The following is a 19,474-nucleotide window of genomic DNA, read 5'->3' on the forward strand; positions in this document are numbered from 1 at the left end:
GTTGGCACTGAGGAGGCAATGGAAATGTTTTTTTTCGTATTCAGGTTTGGCAGAGTGGAAGTACTGCTGACAGGGCTGCAATGGTAGTGATTGTAGAATAATAACTATAACGAAAATATATCTTAAAGTAATGCATAATGTTTGTCAATGTGTGTCCCTGTAAATGGGTTTTTGAAAACAGTGGGAGCTCCTCAGTGGGAGGATAGAGTTGCAGCATAATGATTTTAACTCCTGGCAAAGGAAGTAAATGCACAATGTAGAATTTTTATGGACCTTAATGGCAAAAGTGGAAAAGATTAAAAGAGCAGGTTTGGATTTGCCTCAGAAAATCTTTAACTTGGTTAAAATCAATGACTTATTCACAGGAAATATAAATCTTGTCTAACAATTGCACACATTTTAATAGGATACGAATTTAAAGGTGCAATAAAAAACGCGACACCCTACAAATTTGAACTCAAAACAAATAAGGGGCAACATATCGCCAGAGTTACTGCTAACTGCTGCTAACTGTGGCTGCCATTGGCTAGTTAGCTCAGTTAGCCACACAGCTAGATGTCTGAACTGGGAGCCTGGTTAGCATGCTAACCTCAGTAGACATCTCTACGACACCAAATACAGACGTCATATTGTCGAAACAGTTATGTAGTCACATTCGGTTGATCATTTTAGGTCATTTTGAACGTTTTCCACTAAAATCTTACATATTGCACCTTTAACATTTCTGTGATCTAACTATTTTCTAAGAGGGGGGGTGTATCATATTTACTGAGCTAGCAGATACAGGCTACTTCAGACAGCATGGCTAGCATGGACTTTTAGTAACTAGATACAGTGTCATATTTTTTCCTCAGTTTATCTCAGTGAAGAAAGGTCAAGTGATGAATCAATTACTTGTAGATTAATTGATGATGAAATTAATAATTAATTACAGCCCCGCATTAAAGCAGACTCTTCATTGGCAATATTATAAAAACAACATCAAGAACACGTTTGATTTTCTGTGATGCGGCAGTCAAGAGGGAGCCAAAGAGTCACTTGGATGGAGGGCTGGGAAAGGAGACGGAAGACGGCAACAGATGGAGAATGAAGGAGGACGAACGATGGGAAAGAGTTGCGGAGGTCAAGTTTTAATAAGCTGCACACAAAGAAGAGAAACTTCAAGAGAAAGAAGGCAGAGGACGCACCAAAGTAGCGAGGGACGTCAAAAAAAAAAAAGGCCCAGCTGTGTCTGCATCAGATGTGTGTGTGTGCTCTTGTGTGTGTGTGTTCACACTCTGAATGCTCTCTGGACTTATGTAACTCCGCGCCCCACGTGTGTCCGGGAGCGGGACGCAGCTGGGCGGTGTGTGACATGTTTGACGGCACGCACAGAGCAGCACACCTTCACTTATTCATTTCGCAGCACATGCACACACATACAGGGACACATATAAAATTCATGACCTTTAATGGACCTTAGCTCTATTCAGCCTCGGTGCGCATGGACCTGCAGGAAAAGGCACAGGTCAGCCAGGACACTGACTCAGTAATGAGATACAGTCCTCTAGCCTGACATTTCGCAGCAATTTAAATACTCGACTGTATACTTTTTATTTAGCTTTTGTCACATGTGGTGGTTAAAACGCTTGAGGTTTTTTTGAATTGCATCCAAAGCCCCGTGCATCGGGCAGTGAACAATGTAACTTTCCCACAGATTTCATTGGCTTTGACAATTCAAGCGTAATGCAGACGTACAGTATAATTACACCATGTCTCACCGCAAAATTTTGACACACGCAGCTTTGTCACAGGCGGCTCAGACTGTTATGATGCGTCTGGAATATCAAAACCCTCATTTCCAAATCAGATTCGCGTTCCAGGAGAGTTAAAAGCCTTCTCCATGACAACTCACCTTTATTTACTGATGGTAAGTGGAGGGATTTGTTCTACGCGGCGCTGTTGACATAAGTGCATAATGGACAAACGTATTATCCATGCTCGTGCACGCACATACTCAGATAAAAGCCAACGTCGATTGCCTGATTGATAAACCGCGGGTTGGAAAGAGTTTTATTTTGTTTTCAGCGAAATGAACAGTCTTACAACAACGTGCTCTCCTGTCTGTCTGCATCATCAGTAATCCCTCCTTCATGATGATGCAGCATAGACTCCACGATTTCAATTGCCTATTCTCATTATAGTCAAATGGTTGCCACCAAACCAATTTCTTAACACCAAATCCTGGATAAACCAGGATTATCATACATGATGTGCAAACTGAGGCCCTGCAGTCACACCACAATACCCAGCGCACTTAGACCATCAGTCATGTGAAAAACTTCTGGCTTTAACAACGTGGTGTTAGAGCTGTCTCTTTAAGCCGCGCAGGTAATGTGTTACGGGCAAACACGTTATTGCTTTTATTGATCCGGGGAGGTTTTACACAAACTGTTTTTCCCAGAAATGCCTCGCCTCATATTTACAGTCACAGATTACAAGAAGTGGACGCCAGGAGGTCGTCTTTGAGGTCTTTTTTTGAGAGTGAATAATGCTGCTGCTATGTTTGAAAACGTCTTGGTGTTACCTTTAAAGGTGCTATATGTAAGAATTGACCACTTGTTGAATTCCTGCTCCAAGCTCATAGGGGGCAGCGTATAACAAACTGCTAAGCGCTGCTGTTAGCTAGTGAGCTCATTTAACCACTGGGCTAGCAGTCATATTAGCTGGCGGACTGGGAGTTCGGAGCACCATGGGATTGTTGGTGTTGTTTAATATCGGACCACCACCTGTTGAGGTAAAATCTGGCTTGGGGCTAGCTGGTTAGAATGCTAACTTCAAGAGATAACCCTGAAACACAATACATAGACGTCAAAACTGTTATTTCTCTACATTTTGTTGATAATTTTAGTTCATCTTTGAATGTCTTAAACCAAACTTCTTCCATACGGCAACTTTAAAGGTGTAACAATTAATAAAAATGCAATTTTCTTACTCTTGTCTCTCCAGGGCCACCATCCCCACCTCGAGACCTGGTCTACACCCTGAAGCAGTCCACGCTGATCTTGGAGTGGGCCGCACCGTCCGACACAGGAGGCAGGGCCGATCTGACCTACAGCGTGGGCTGCAGGAGGTGCGTCGGCAGGCAGTGCGAGCCGTGCGGCGCGAGCGTCGGCTTCGTGCCCCAGCAGGTGGGCCTGACGGAAAGAACGGTGACGGTGGTCAACCTTCTCCCCAACACCAACTACACGTTCACCGTCGAGGCCTTGAACGGAGTGTCGGAGCTGCTGCCGAACAAGAGGTTCTACACGCAGGTCAACGTGTCGACAAGTCTGCCCGGTGAGTCCCAGTTTGCTTTTCAGATGCTTTTTTTATGTGCAGTGTCTGTGTGTGTGTGGTTATACACGTGAAGGCGTTTTTAAATTTTAAAACAAAGTAGTCTGCAGGTAACAGACAACAGCTGAGCGAGAATGAGGTCACAGCGCATTTCCAAAAAAGAAGAAGTAGCTCAAGTGAAACAAACCAGTACACTTGGACGTCTCCGAGATGCTTTGTGCATTAGACTACATTACGTGTCAGCTGAGGATGAATTTTTAATCGGCCTGCACTGCATGTGTTTCTCAATTTGAATATCTAACAGTAGGCTACATTCAAGGAACTCTCTTCTGCTAATTCGAATTAATTTGCACAAGTTAATATTTGTGATATTTCGCTATAGATTGTGCTAATGTTAATGTTTAAATCCTGGCTGTGAGGAATAAGATTATCTTCTACAGGCTACAGGATGTAATCTTTTGTAATGAGTTTACCAAGGAAACTTAAAACAGCCTCGCACGATCTATGGCCTTCGCTGCGTGAAAAACCTCTGACTTCTAAAGTTCTGTTTCATAAACGCTCATTTATTTCTTATAAAATCAGTGGGGAGAATTGTCAATTCAGCAAGGTGTTCCCACACACACACAGAGAGTACATGCATATTCGTACTTTTAGATAAAAGTGCACACTGTGGCTCCGTTCATAAATAGATTCATGTCTCGGACACACGGTGACCGCTGTAGATTCTCAACATGCATGCAGCAACATACAGCTCTGAGCACACATACACAGCCAAATGCGCATCCTGTAGTGATTTTCATTCGTGTGCACGCTCATACTGTAGCAACGCGGCCCTCGTCCCCCTACTGACAGCGTGCCCGTCGCTGCAGACGGAGCAAAAAAGTCTCTCCGGTGGAGGTGATCTCATTTTCATCAGCACAAGTCTTCAGCAGGCCATTAGCCATGGGCTTGAAAAAGCACTTTGCCAAGTAGCCCTGTCAAGCAGCTCCACAACGGCACTATTTGGAGGAGCTCAAGTGTGAAAAGACCAAACACACACACACACACACACACACACACACACACACACACACACACACTAAAAGAAACCTACAGGAACACATTGCGACTTGTACGCTGACAAACAAAACCTGCACATCCATTTACGCGTCAAACCCACTGTGCATATTTTTTTTTTTTGAAAAATCTTGTTTACTCTGTTTGTTTGATTATCCTTTATTTGGAAAATGCTGAAAGAAATATTATTATGAATCATAATGAAGCAAATGTGGTGTGAAGGCGGAGAGACTGACAGGTGCTGCACACGGAGGCAGGTGATGGAGAAACAATGAGAAAGTGAGAATGTGGCAGAATGTGTTTTTGCCACTAATTGGAAATTAGCTCGGAGAAATGTGCTGCATAATGAATGGAGAACTGTTAGTCATATGTGGGTGCTCGGATGGCAGCTGCAGTCGGTGTGGGTCTGCGGTTGGTATAAGGTGAGCTGTTATATTTTTCTCTCGATAGCAAAATAACTCGACGAAGGAAACTACACACAAATGCATGCATGTTCATGTGTTTACAGTGGGGATCATGACTGTGCGTACAAAGACGGGTTAAGAAGATTGCTGAAGGGAGTATTTTTAATGAGCATGTGCGCTTCTCAGTGGCCCAGATTAACTTGTTGACCAACTGTAAATGTTATGTAAGCGTAACATCTGGACATGTTGACCACATGGGGTGAGTAAGAGGCTAAAGGACAGCTTTACGTGTTCAGTGTGCGCCAGAGCTTTATCTCGCCGTGCTGGCTTAAAACTGCAGCGTTTTCCTAGAAAAACAATCTTGTTTTGCGATAGTTCTGTTTTTTCCATTCAGCATGTTTGACTTCCGCTAATGATATTTCTAATTTAAAGCTGCATTAAAGATGCAGTATGTAAGAATTGGCGTCTTGTCGCATTCATACTCAAAACAAACGAGGAACAGGGACTCACCAGAGTAACGGCTAACTGCTGCTTGCTGTAGCCCCCATTAGCTAGTTAGCTCAGTTAGCTGTGCAGCTAGCAGTCCCGACTCCAAGCTGGAAGCACCGGAAAAAGTGTTGGTGTTTACGTTGCTACAACAGGAGCTTTGTAACGAGATGGACCAGGGCTAACTGGTTAGCATACTTACTCTGCAACGCAACATTTTTTGATGCTTTCAACTAAAAGTCTTGTTGTACATGTTGCACCTTTTTACACAATATTTGACCATTAGGGGGCAGAAAGACAAAATAAAGGCTCAGAAACACAGGCGACCAATGCATGGAGTTGCTTTGGCTTACATTTCAGGATATATTTTACTTCTTACTTGAATTTCTAACCAGCTGACAAATTCAATGTAGTGTTCACTGTCACTTTGACCCCTTTTTGGCTTGTGACATCCAGAGAAACAATGTCCACAACTCTTAGTTTGCTAAATACTCAACCTTCTTCACCAGTCACTGGTCTCCTTTGAATCTGTACTTTATTCATGTATCCATCTTGAATCTTTGAATGCTTTTTCATGCTGGGTAGATTGTGTTCCATCTGCTTCTTTATTGGAGTGCTAGTAAGAGCCACCAGCCAAAAACCCCTGAGCTGCAAGGTAAGGGACACTACATCAGAAAAGGACAAACCTGAGGTGATTATTTTCCCCATGCCGACGGTTCTTTCAACCTTTCTCCCTTTTATCTCCTCGTCCCTGTCCGTCTGTCTTGTCAGCAGTTGCCATGGCGTTGATTTGTGGTTATTATGGGGTATTAGGGTGTGAGTTGTCCCGCTAACCGTGTCATCCAGAGGGATTGGACAAGGGGTTAGGAGAGTGTGTTTGCAGGGGTTTCAGAGGACTTTGTGTGTCAGGGAGGATTTAGACTGACATTTGGTGTGGGGTGTTTAATGCTGCCTGACCGTGTGTGTGTGTGTGTGTGTGAGAGAGAGAGAGAGAGAGAGAGAGAGCTTTTAAAAATGGTATTTGATTTTGAAATGTGCTTTAGCATTACATGCCGTGTGTCTCCTCTTAGCTCTCCTGACATGTCAGGCTTTTGTCCAGACCTCTGGTTTACACACATGACCAGCAGAGCGTGGTTCAGATCAACAGCTGACCAACTGAAGATCCCCTAAACCCTCGTGCCAGCTCTCCTCGATGTATGGCTGTCCCTCAGGGTCAAGTGGCTTAGGGTTCGGTGAATGTCTGTAGTGGCACGAGGAATCTGCTCGGCTGTATCAGGCGTGGGATGTGTTTTATAGATGGTGGAAATAGTCGACAGTCATGCTGACGTCAACAGAAATGACATACTGTGCATTCAACTTCCCAAATTTTGGTAAAAATGGAAATTCATTATCTTTAATTTAAAGGGCAACTACACAAATTGTACTTTAATGTGTGTTTACAGGTCAGGTGAGGACTTCTGCTCATGTAAAAAAAAAAAGAAAAAGCAGTGTAAAGCCTTTTGTGGCCCCAGAGGAAGCTGCATGTAATCTGACACATTGCCTCCGGCGATGTCACTTAACAGTATGTTGTCGTTGCATGTTTTATGCCAGACCAGTGGACTGCTCTTCAGAACCTGGTGCCTACATTACCCATAGTGCAACTTAGATTACATGCAGCTTCCTCTGGAGCCACCAAAGGCTTTACACTACTTTTTTTTTTTTCATGTGCAGTCGTACTCCTCCAGACCTGTAAACACACTTAAATGACTTACCCTTTAAATTTCACTTTAGTTACTCTCACCCTCTATATCTCTCTATTTCTAGTTTGCATTTCGACTAGAAATGTAGTCTGTTAGACGTGTATTTTTTACATTTTTTTATAAAGTAAGTATATAAAATGTCACCCTGACTCAATATCTGGCCCGTTAATATCATCATCATATCATCAGACAACTCAAACTATCAGAGAAAAGAACATAGTGTTTCCATCCGCTTTTAGCATCACTGCCTCAAGCTAAACCCATAAGGACTCTGTGTGCCTCATGTTCCCTACAGGATCTGTGATCTGTAGTAAACAGGGGCAGGGGGGCGATTGGGGTCTCAGTGCACCGTGAAGTGAGGAAGCTCATCTGTAGGAGCAGGCGGTGTAATTGTCAGAAAAATTCCCGTGCAGCCAGGTCAGGTAGGGAAGCGAAAAAAAAGATGTTGTTGCACGGGCCTCAACCTTGTGTCCGTACATTTGTGTGTGCGCCCCCACACGACACACAAGACTTTACACCATCAAAACTCACTGACCTTTATGAATACTGCAGCAGGGATTTGGAGCAAAGCTAACACACACCAGCACACACACACTCACTTTCTCTCTTGCCACCTCATCATCTCTTTATTACTTTTCGGCTTTTTTTCCCCCCATCCTCCACCTCCTCCCCTCTCTCCTATCCCGATCTCTTCTTTTTTTACCCTCTATTTCCTTCCTCATTTCCCCCACCTTTATCCTTTCCTGCTCTCCCCATAAACTCACTATTCTTAGATGGTAATTTCTCTCCTTCCTCCTCCTCCTCCTCCTCCTCCTGCCTCTCCATCCCCAACCACTCTCTCCGCTATCTTCTCTTTCTCTCGTCGCCTCGCCTTGACATAATCTCCGCTGCCCTCTTTCTCCTCACCTCTCTGCTTCTCTCTCTATCCTCTCTGCAACTCTCTCCTCTCCATCCTCTCTGACTGTACCATATTTGTTTTTTCTGGGTACGGTAAGCTTGTTAGCAGCAGGGGGTATGGCTTAGCTGGCAGCTGAGGGGCCAAGAAAAGCCAGAGGATTTAAGGGTATGGTCTGAGATTGGGGTAAAAAAAAAAAGAAAAAAGGTGCTAAGGGATGTTTTATTACGTCCAAAAAGCCCCAACCACACACGCATAGACGCAGAGGGGGTCCGTTTAGATTTATGCATAGACATAGATTTTATTTCTTAGCGGATGAAAAGCATCTGAAACTGAAATTTTCAATCTAGCGACATTAAAATCCCCCACAAATGAATTCTTTAAAAGCGCCTCCTCGAGCTGGATTCTTGCACATGCACCGTGGAAAGAGAAGTGGATTTCTCCCAGACAGACGGGGTTTTATCAGAACTCTCCAGGCCACCGAGGGGAAGGGGGGAGTTTTGCACGGTGTGTCATGGATGGATGGACGGATAAAAGGAAAGAGAGGAGAGAGAGGGCGGGGGAGAGGAACAGGCCTGCGGTTGCGTGAGGAGATGGGGCATGGGGCCGAGTAAATGGGGGATCATTTTTGCCCTGGGCTCATGGGGCCCCTTATCCAGCTGTGGATTAGACATGCATATGTGTGTGTGCGCGTGTGTGTGTGTGTGTGTGTGTAACCAGGCCATACACGCGTTTACATGTGTGCGCTTTATGCTCGCGTGCCGCACGCTCCGTGCGCCGCTTCACGCTTGATTTGTGTTTGTACAAGAAAAGATGCGATAATGACATCTCGCCTCAGAATTGTTGGGCGTTTGTGTGTTTTGTGTGTGCGCGCGTATCATCAAAACACACTTGGGTTGAATGTCTCGGCCCCCAGTCGTACATCCAAAGCGCTTTAGCTGAGGCAGGGGAAGAAGAGAGGGGATGGAGGGAGGCTGCAGAGACGGGGTGGAGGTGTGGGTCAGGGAGGAGGACGGATTGGCATTTCAATATCCTGAGAGGATTACCGGCCGGGCTTTAGATGGCTGGTCCCCACGGAGTTACATGCGCCTGAGAGATGGACGCATAAAGGGAGGAGAGGAGAGAGGGATGAATATAGAATGGGAGGGATGGGGAGAGGTGAGCGGTGTAGCATTGTGAGCAGGATGCCTTGTGGGTGTAGAGGAAGAGGCATGGGGTGAAGAGCAAAAAGCGAGAATACACACATTGCTTCAAAATGGCGCGCTCGCAGGAGAAACTTTTTCAGTCTGAAGCGTGCGGAGCGATCTGGCGCTTTAAACAAGCGGCTCGGAAAACCGCACAGGGAACGGGTTTACAAGCTCTTGTGCGTGGATAAAAGGGCGGAGATGAGAGGAGGGTAGGAAGGTCTCGAGATGAGAAGGAAGAAGTGGAAGCGGAACATGAAAGAGGCAAAGACGACTCAGCGCAAGCGAGGAAAAGTGAGATGAGCGGCGCAGCGTATATAGTTTAACATACAGGAGTTAGGGGAAGCAGACATCGGAGGAACTGTGGTAGAGTTCTGGTGGAAGAAGCTCACGGATCGTTTACTCAAGAAAAAGTGTGAAAAAGCGCAGTGAGAAATTACTCGATTACTTCAGCCTGGTAATGGTCCCGCATTTAGAAAGCACAGTCTGCTAAATGTTCTCAAAAATGACTAAAGCCCTGATTCTATTATTATATTATCACATTAATGGAGTAGAAAAGGAGAAAAAGTTCTCGGGGGCACAAATATGTATTCAAAAACATTCTCACGTTTGTTTTTTGTGAAATATTGCTGAGGTGTAACGCTTTGGGCCTCGAGCAGTCACTTACATTAAATCGTCTGAGAACGTTAGAGGGGGAATCTCCCTGTTTCTGGAATTGTGACGAGCTCACGGGCATCGGAAACGATGACAACGAGCCAAAGAGGTTCGGATCCACTGCTAGACTCTTAGAAACAACGCTTTGTTTCTTGTAAGCTTATTAAATGTAGCTTTTAGCGGGAACCAGGGTACAGGAAAAAAAAAAAAAAGCGAGTAGAGTAGAAGTAATGTAGACTAATAGTTTAGGTTGTTAAAACTTTTATCTCATACAACTTAAATGTAATAGTCTGCATAGCATTACTTGATAATTCAAAGGTAATCTGCTCCTGACTTTTAAAGTGTACAGTGTGGGGTTTGGGCCTGGCCAGGGTTTGGATAAGACTCGTGGGGTTAGGGGTTAGGAAATAAATTAAAGTCCATGTAAAGTCCCCAAAAGTGACAAAAAAAGCGAGTCTGTGTGTGCCCAGGTGTGTGTTTGCGTGCCAATTGAATAAAAAGGGGCGTGGCAATGGAAGGGGCCTATTCACTTCTTAACACATTAAGGTAACATGACCAAACTTATGTAACTGGCTGGTTTATCATTTCCTGTAATGTCAGTGGAATATCACATGTTTGAATGATGAAAAGAAAGAAAGGAGTGTAAACAGTGATGAAGTTGACGTAGCACCTCTCGTGATTTCCTCGGAGCTCAGGCTTTCTCTGTCCACGTTCCACTTTGACCGGTTGAATATTTATAAGTCTGAATTAACTCTGGATCACGCCGCCACTCAATCATCATGACGGGGAAAAAAAACAAACCTGTCAGGTAATGTTTGTTTGTTTTCTCTGCCTCCGCTGATTGAGCGCTCGTCTGCTTCTCTGTCGTTTAGTTTCCAGTAGCCTTTTTCTTTTTTTTTCTTCCTTCACTTTCACACCTCTCCGGCGTCTCTCCCCTCTCATCCCCGCCTCCAGCCCTCCGCATGGAGGCGTTTGGATCCTTTTTGCCTCCTTAATTAGAAGTGATGGGGAAGGTGAGGCTTCAGCGGGCACCAAATGAATAGAGTCATCAAGCTACTTTTCAGGACTATAGCCCAGCCACTTAAGACGCTTTTTCACCCTGTGATGGGAATTTTAATTGCCTACCTCTTGGCTTATAATTGGAGTCTATGAAGAGGCGCTCTCAGGGTCTTTAGTATGTGTGCTCTGTATGTGGATTTTACAGGCTGCTTCTTGTTGTACAGGGAATTGTAGTGGAACAAAAACAAAGCTTGCAGGTAGCTGATGACACGCTCGCAATGTTATCCTCATAATCAGAGTATTGTACGAGGCTCGGGGGCTGTCTTTGATGCAAACCCCTCTCAGGAGGGGAGAGAAACGGGTGAGAACACAAACTCAAAACGTCGCAAAGAAAAGTTCAAACTTCAACATCGCTCTCTCATTTCCTCCGCCTAATGCCTTCTGAGGTCTCGTTCGTGCCTCCGTCGAGCGGGATGGGCTGTTGTTTGCGTGTGCGTGCCATCTTTTTTTTTTTTTTTTTGTGGTGGGGTGCGTTGCTGGAGGCGAGGGGAGGTTGGCGGCATCCTGCTGCGCCGGAGAGAGAGAGAAGAGATGCAGCTGTCTGTCTGAATGACAGCAGGCTCTGATACAGCAGTAGGTGGGAGACAGACAGTTCAGCTCATCAGACCAGCGATGCACACACACACACACACACACACACACACACACACACAGATACATCTCATCATTCACTCAACACTTTTACATCATTTTCAAACATATATACAGGACATACTTTTTTGTGCAAGACTGTGTGTAATTTTTCACTTTCAATCTCAGCAAAGACATAAAAACATCATGTTGTGCTTTTGTTTTAGTATTTACAGTTCTTATGTTTGTTATATCTGCAGTCCTTCTCATGTTCTCCCAGTGATGAAATGTAACTGAATAAATAACTATTTTACTCTTTTGACGACTGAAGAGGTTGGGGCCTATTTTAAAATGTTAAGAAAACAATGGAATAGAGCATAAAGTGGCGAGTACAGCTCATCCAATGCAATCAAAGTCTCAAAAGACGCTATGTACACCGGCAACATACCATTTTACAGCAGCTACAGTGAAGATTTCTGCTTTAAAAGTTGTAAATAATGTCTTTTTAAAGTCAATTTTGGATCTCTGGGCTACTGAGACTTGGATCACGCCGGACGAGCTTCATGGAGGGATGTTTTGTGGACTGCAAAACTTCATTGGCTTTCCATCAGCATGAGGGGGAGCAGATCATGACTGAATTTTCCTTTTTGGGCGAACTTATCCTTAAAGTAAAACATCTAAACACTCCCTCCAGCGCTGTATTCTCCAAACCTAAAATACACTTTATAAGATCACCTCCTCTCTCCACATGTTTGGCTCGCACTTGCCTTGAATTTGCACTTTGTGTCAGTAGCACCTGAAAGAGGATGCAGAGATGTGAGCGTACGTGCGAACGCGTTTGCTCTCCTTGCAAGTCTGCCGGGGCAGATAGTGTTTTCCTCACCTTCTTAGCCAATCCCCTGCAGCAGGATTGGGTCAGCCACTCTGTGTGTGTGCATGTGTTTCTGTGAATGTGTGTGTGTGTGGCTGTTGTTTTTATTTGTTTGAGGCTTCAGGCTGGGGCTGTCTGGCTTGACGGACATGTCGTGATCAGACCATGCCTCTGCCTTTAGGCTAAAGCACACTGGGCCCGGAGAGTGTTCTGAGTCAGTCAGTGTGCAGCTGTCAAGAGCAGTTTAAGCAAGTAGGGCCAAGTCCTTCTCCCCTGATGGGGTTGTGGGATGCCAGATTTGACAGATTTCTTGGCCGAGCCAACAGGTTAAAGGTGGTTTTCGGCATGCAGCGGGTACTTTGTCTTAAAATCCTTCTCTAATCTGACCCGACAAAGATCCCTTACGCCAACTCATCATCTGCATGCATGTGCAGAAATGTTTCACATCTTCATTGTGAGCTCATACTCAGGACCTGGTGTTTTTTGCACAGCTGGATTATGTTGATCAGGCCCTTTTGAATGTATCATACAGACGGAGACTCTTTGTCCCTCTTGCTCGTTCGCTCGCTGTTCTGTGCTTTCTCTCGCACACCCACCTGCTGACTGACACATTTAATTATTCCATCACTGAGACGCTCCTCTCTCTCACACACTTACAGACGCACACACACACACGCACACAGCGAGGTGGATCAATCCCTGCAACATATAATCTTGTAGTTTAGATGGAAATGTGTCCTATTGAGGTGTCTTCCCCGCACCATTCCTCCCTCTAACAGACAAAAACATCTACATTTGTCTTTGTGTTGCACTTAGACAAGACTCCAAACATCTCACCTCCCATTTTCTTGCTTTACTGACATGAATGGTAATAGCTCCAGATAGTACCAGTCTCTGACAGCATCTGGTCACCTCGCCTCTGAAGCAGGATCCCGAATAATATCATTTTCCCTGTTGCTCTTTCTTACAGTACGTTTCTACTTTGGTTATTTGCTGCGGAGCAGAATAATTGTGTGTATGGATGTGTATTTGGGACGAGGCGTCCAGGTGGCTGGATGCTGATAGGGCAGATTAGACTGAGTGGTGAGAGGGGACGGGTTGCCAGATAGCGCCCCGCTGCTGAGGCGGGCTGATAGCCGCAGATTAAAACAGCAAGACTCGCTGCGAGATAGTGAGACCTGGGTGGGGGTAGCTGCTCCTCTGTACAACATCATTAGATTTGGATGCAATCACATGCATGCACATATAACCACCCGGTGCATGGCGGAATAAAGATGTGGAACATTTGAGCAGAATAGTTTTGGATTGACGAAAGTGCAAACCTACTTCACTCGTTGGTTTGAGGACTACTGTTTGAAGCCTCGAGTTTGGCGTTACGGCTGTCGCCATCCTGTTTTTTGGAGCCAGAAGTGACCATATTTGGATTGAACCTTGACCCCAGATCACAGGTGGAGTCACAAAGGGCAGAGGGCCTCGGCTCAACCCAGTTTAGCAGCCTGAGAGTGAACACGGCCAGATCTCCGAGACCGACGTAGGTCAGTTTGACGGCAGGTGATTCAGAACAGAGGCGATTTACAGCAACTCCGATCAGGACAAGGGCAACAAAAGCCATAATCTTACTCTATGAATTGAGGCTTTATGTTGAACAAACCAGAGATGATTGTGCAAAGACAAACCGAGACTGTTTTGGTGAGTTTTATTTAGTTTAAGTGAAGTTTGAATGAAATGTGTTTTACTATGAGTTAACGAGGCAATTAAGCTAATATCCGTTCGGTGAAAGAGAGAAACTTCCATTCAGCCGGTGAAAAGAGATGTAAGATTAACGTCTTTCTTGACATTTTGTGAGTTTATTTAGCTCATTTATGAGACTAAAAGCTCTCCTTTAAGGCACTTCTGCACTGGATTCACTTTTCAGGCCCGGAGGCTACATCTATAATTTGTCAGTTCGCTATGTCTTTATTAATTCAATCTAAGTAGTGAATAATGAATTTGAAATGTTTAAAGATGTTTATGTGCGTCGGCTTACTTTAGTCAGCCACGTTAGATCTTATTTAGATCCCACAGTGATACGCTTCACTTATGTTGTATCATTCTTTTAAATTTAGATTAGAGATTTACGCAAGATTTCTTTTCATTCTTAGTGATCTCGTTGCAACGGCTCGATGTAACTCTTCAATAGCCCACCTTTTTTTTTTCCTTGCATCAAAGAGCTGCTGAAAATCTCTTCCACTTCTGTGCTTTTAGTTGAGTCAGTACAAGGAATGCATCGCTTTAAATTCACCCTCTGAGAAGATGCTGCAGGGTTCCTCCGCACAAATGATGAATGTGTGCATCAGTGGATCTGGCTTCAGATAGCCAAATGTCTGTCAGCGGGATATTTCGAGAGTAAAAATCCAAAACATGATTCATTCACTGCTTTTTGCATTGATGAAAAGTTTAGTTTGTGGGCTCGTGTCATGGTAAAGTTAGAGACAGCGAGAACACAAGAAAAACCACACAACTACTTGGCCGTTTCAAACTTTGATGACTTTATTAAAGTAGCGCTTGTGCAAATGCACGCTCCACTGGGATTTTGGAGCCGCTGAGAGAAATGCTCGTGGCAGTAGGTGTATAAAAAGCCCCAGGGACAGCCAAACCAAAAGAAATGTAATGTTCCCACTCGTCTGCTGTCAGTCACATAAATCGATGCACTTCACTTTCAGTTTAACCCCGGGTAGAAGCCTGTGGTGCTGTGCCCAGAGGGAACGACGCTCTGGCTTCCCATTAACCCTTTGAATATGAACAGGCCTGACAGATACGGCTCTCTCAATCATTCCCTCCCGCGACTTACAGCTACACACTCTACCATCTTGTCTCTTCGTTCCTAACGCTCGTGCAGTCGCTCACTCTTTAATATGCGTGGGCACACAGGAGCGCGTAAACTTCCACACGTGGCGGAGACGGCGAGAAGTAGAACAATGAAACCCCCTCCTGACAAGATGGATGTCATCTCAGCAGAGGCACAAACAGGCCTGCAGGGAACAGCAGATTCCCCTGAGAGCAGGGATGGAGACGGAGCTGGGCTGGGGAAGTGAGAGAGATAAGGAGATGGAGAGACATTGAGGGAGAGAGAGAGAGAGAGAGTTTCCAGAGAAAGAGGAGGAAAGTAAGAACGACTGCGAGATGTTCAGCCGTCGGCCCTGGGGAGAGCAGCTCCTCTGCCTGTCTCCTTTGATAACGACACACAGATGCCAGTTGCACCTTAGCTGCCTGTGTACACATGGATGCAAGAGCCTACAGCGGCAGCTGCCATTTTGTGCCAAAGCCTATTCATAGATCTACCTGCCATGGAGACCAGAGCGTAGAGCCTGCCACACAACCTCCAGTGTGTGTCTGCAGGACTGGGTATGGAGGATCTGAACAGTCATAGATGATATATGAATGATCTCCAATCATCCCAGAAAACAAAACAACACAAAAGTGAGACTGAACTTTTATAAAACATTGAAATTACCAGTGGCGTCATGAAAAGTCTAATTTTTATCTCATATTTTTTTCTTTTAACCAAAAAGAAGTTAGTGGTTATGCCAGCTTAAAAAAATATTCAAGTTTTTACTTATTCAAATAACATCAAAAGCATCCGCACTCTCACTTTGTTGTCTGGAGCTGTATGAAATGTTCCCACAGTTTCAACAAAAGCTGAGTCAAAATCAGAATCTATAAAACTAAATGTGCGCCTCCTGTTTGCCATCTTTTACACTTCCTCAAAGCCCAGTGTTCTCGCTCTCATCATAGCGTCCCTTTGAAGTGTATAGACCATTATCCGTATCAGTGATTGTTATGTGTACGGCAAAGCTTTCATGCTGGATCTTATCAGGAGCCGTATATCTTGGTGACGAGTGCCTATCAGCGTGTCTGCCATGTGATTTCGGCTTTATGATGAGGCTTTGAAATCGTCTGCCGTGTACTTCCACGGCGGAGCCCGAGAGGCTTATTGCCCACAAGGCCATCACCTCTTCTATATTACTTGTAAAAAACATTGTGCAATTGCGTGTGTCTCTTTGTGTGTGTGTGTGTGTGTGTGTGTGTGTGTGTGTGTGTGTACAGTCCATTTCAGATGGCACTCAGCATCGATTTCTTCCTCTCAAATGCAGCACCAAAGCCAACACTGCCAACTGGTTGTTGCCGTGAATACTCTTGTGCGTTACTGTGCATGTCTATTGAAGTGGTGGCTGTGCAGTATATGCACTTATGTTTGTATAAGCAGAGAAAGAGGGAATGTAAAAATATGAACAGAAGTGTCTACAGGATATAAAATCTTTCTTAGATCATAAAGGCTGAAGTTTCTTTACAATTCTGTGGTCTGTTAGTCAAGTGTCTGAACTACACTGCAGACTGGAGCCTCTGTTAACAGTGACAAACAAGCAGATCCTCATTAAACACACTCTTCTCCACTATGAAACATCTGTACCCTCACTGCGCTGGGTTATTATAAACTACGACACTGTTTATCCCGGGAATTAACACGTGTGATCTTTGGCGACAGCTCGACAGTTCGCACCTGGCATGAGGTGTCTAGAGTGACCACCTGTGGTCACATCTGACGTCAGACACAATGTTTTTTGTCCAAAGAAGGAAAGAACTTAATGTATGACATATGCCGAATTTACAAGAAGGCCCAAATGATTAAGAATTTGTCGTAGACAGTGTTTCAGAAAGTTTATAAAGTTTGTCCGAACTCAGCTGCTCACAAAATTGAGCGATTTTATAAGGGAGTCTGGCAAAGTTCTCTCCCTCGACATCTCTGGGCTGTTGTTGACTGCAGTTGCTGTGGCTGCTTTGGTGCAAAACCTTCTCAAGTTGTTGTAAATTATTTTTAATAACAATTAAATATATATAATTAAATATCTGGCCATTCACAATGTCGTCATTAAATAGACCGATCCCTCAGCACCTCCGACTGTGGCTGACTTCCCACATCCCTGGCTTGTCTGCCACAGAAGTCCCAGCCCACTTCTTTTCATCTGCACAGGTGGAAACACCACCTTAACTGATGTATCACATTTATATTTGAGCCTTCAGGTGATTGTGATGTGTGTGTGTGTGTCTGTTGATAGAGCGCTCGTGCCCACCTGTTTTTCTTATGTGTCAGGTTGAGCCGTGTGATCTGGGGTTTGGAGGCAGGCACCGGTCCTATGCATAATTCAGCACACAAGGAAGGAAAGAATAGCAAGCAATAGCCTGCAGTTGTAGGTGGGGAGAGCAGGTTGACACTGGAGTTTCTCTTTGCGTTTCGGTTTCAGAGACTCGGAGGGAGGAGAGAGTGTCTGTTAGTGCTTCCTTTGACTCTTAACTAGCATCAGACTACCCAGCGCTGTTTTCTCTTTTCATTTTCTCAATTCCTTTAATGTTCGTCCTGCGGACTCATCTGTGCACTTTCATATCTTACTCTTTTTTTCGCCCTGCTTTACATTTACCGTGAGAGTAATTCCTCTTTTTTTTCCCCCAACAACGCGGCTGCATCCTTTTTTTTTCCTCTACGCTATATGATAAATTCCTGTGGAGATAAAGTCATTTCTCTCTGAGTGTTTATTTACAGTCCCGTAAACTCTTAATTAGCGTTTTCCTTCTCCTTTAGTGCCTTTCTTCTCTCCAACCACCCTCTGCTGTGCCGCTCACTGTTTATGTCTTAAGTTGCATTTAGAAATCTGAAGATATACCCTCCGATGACTTGATGCCTCATAGCCAACTGTGCGTACTTTCAAAATGCCACTAATTGGCCTGATTAAAGTTTTCTGAACGCTTTGAATGTTTAAGTAACTTTATGTTTTTTGAGTCTTTTTCATATTTGAGTTGATTGGGTGTGTTTTATACACAGACTACTTTCGGGGACCAATTCCAGACCTGTTATTTGGGGAACGCTTGGGACAAAAACTGTGTCCCCAGTTGGGAAAAAGGGCTGATTTGTGGGTCAGTGGTTAAAATTAGGGTTAGGAAAAGGTTTTGGGGTTTAGCAGACACACACGAGTCAACATGTGTTTTGGGTTTAATTGATTACTACATGTGTTTTAAATACACAACGACAGCTAACTGCAAAAGCTCAGTGTCACCGGTGAGGTGCCCTCTCTTCACTACAAATATGTCAGGACTTTCTACATACCGGTGCCTCCCCCTGCATACATGTGGTGCCCTTTTTATTTTTCCCCCCTGCCCCTCAAACATCCTGAGTCCGCCACTGCTCATTTTTTTTATATTTTTTAACAAAAATGTAATGTTAAATTGTGAACTTGCTCACTAGATTTCCCTTTACGGATGGGAACTAGCATTTTTTAAACTTTTTTGTAAAATAAAAATCTGAATAATATTTTTTTTTTAAATGAAAGACAGAGCCACCTCCATGCCTCCTCTACTCAGCTTGGTTTCTGGCAGTCATACAATGCAATGATGGGTTCGGCGCTCCTCGGTGAACACACACACACACACAAACAAACACATACAGATACAAACCCACCTCTATGCCTCTATGATACAAAAATCCACACAAGGAGTCACCATGAATAATGGATAAATACCTGTGTTTTCATAGACATCAAAAGACAGACAGATGGAGGTGGACAGTGAGAGAGAGAGGGAGAAACACACACAAATCGAATGTGTCTTTGATCCGCTGCCTAAAAATGACTGTAATATCCTGCTGTTTGAGAGGAGGCCTGAAGGAGCTGCACGGATGTGTGTTAGTGCGCCTGTCTGCAGAGTGTTTTATGTGTTCATGTAGTTTTTTTTCTCGTGTGTGAGTGACAGGCAGAACATATTCATTAGTGTGGTCGTTTCCGCGGAGGAATGCGATGAATTGATGGTTAGAGGTCGGGGGGGAAGAGAGGAGCAGGAAGTGCAAGAAATGGGAGCAGTTCAACTGATGAGGGAGGTTGAGAAGGGATTGAATCAACACAGATGAGAAACTGCAAGATGAGGACTCGTGTGCCAGAGAAAATCCTGAGGATCGAGTCTTTTTTGAAGGGAAGTTGGTAGCGAAAGGCGTTTAACTAAGTGAAAACAGCAATAATTATCATCCAGTACATAGAAGATGACAGAAAACACCCTCCAGCTCCCGTACCAAACCTAACCCTAATGGCCTTAATGACTCAGCTCCTCCCAAGCATAAAGGCCTTTTGACTAAACTAACTGCACCCCTTTATTTCTTTTAGTAGTTTTGAGTGACAACCCACTTTGCTGCTTCATTATACAAGGCATAATTAGCACTT

At 44.4% G+C, this 19,474-nt stretch overlaps 1 protein-coding gene across 2 annotated transcripts in view; it reads left to right on the forward strand.

The window, feature by feature from the left end:
* Positions 1–19,474, forward strand: part of epha10 (EPH receptor A10) — a 164,943-nt gene that overhangs the window by 109,172 nt on the left and 36,297 nt on the right. For both annotated transcript variants that reach the window (XM_084379205.1, XM_084379206.1), the window contains exon 5: positions 2,989–3,318. In XM_084379205.1, the coding sequence (XP_084235331.1) occupies positions 2,989–3,318 (330 nt within the window). The remainder of the gene's footprint in view (positions 1–2,988; positions 3,319–19,474) is intronic.

This window comes from Pagrus pagrus (assembly GCF_965226575.1).
Source record: "Pagrus pagrus genome assembly, chromosome: 17".
NCBI classification, from domain to species: domain Eukaryota; kingdom Metazoa; phylum Chordata; class Actinopteri; order Spariformes; family Sparidae; genus Pagrus; species Pagrus pagrus.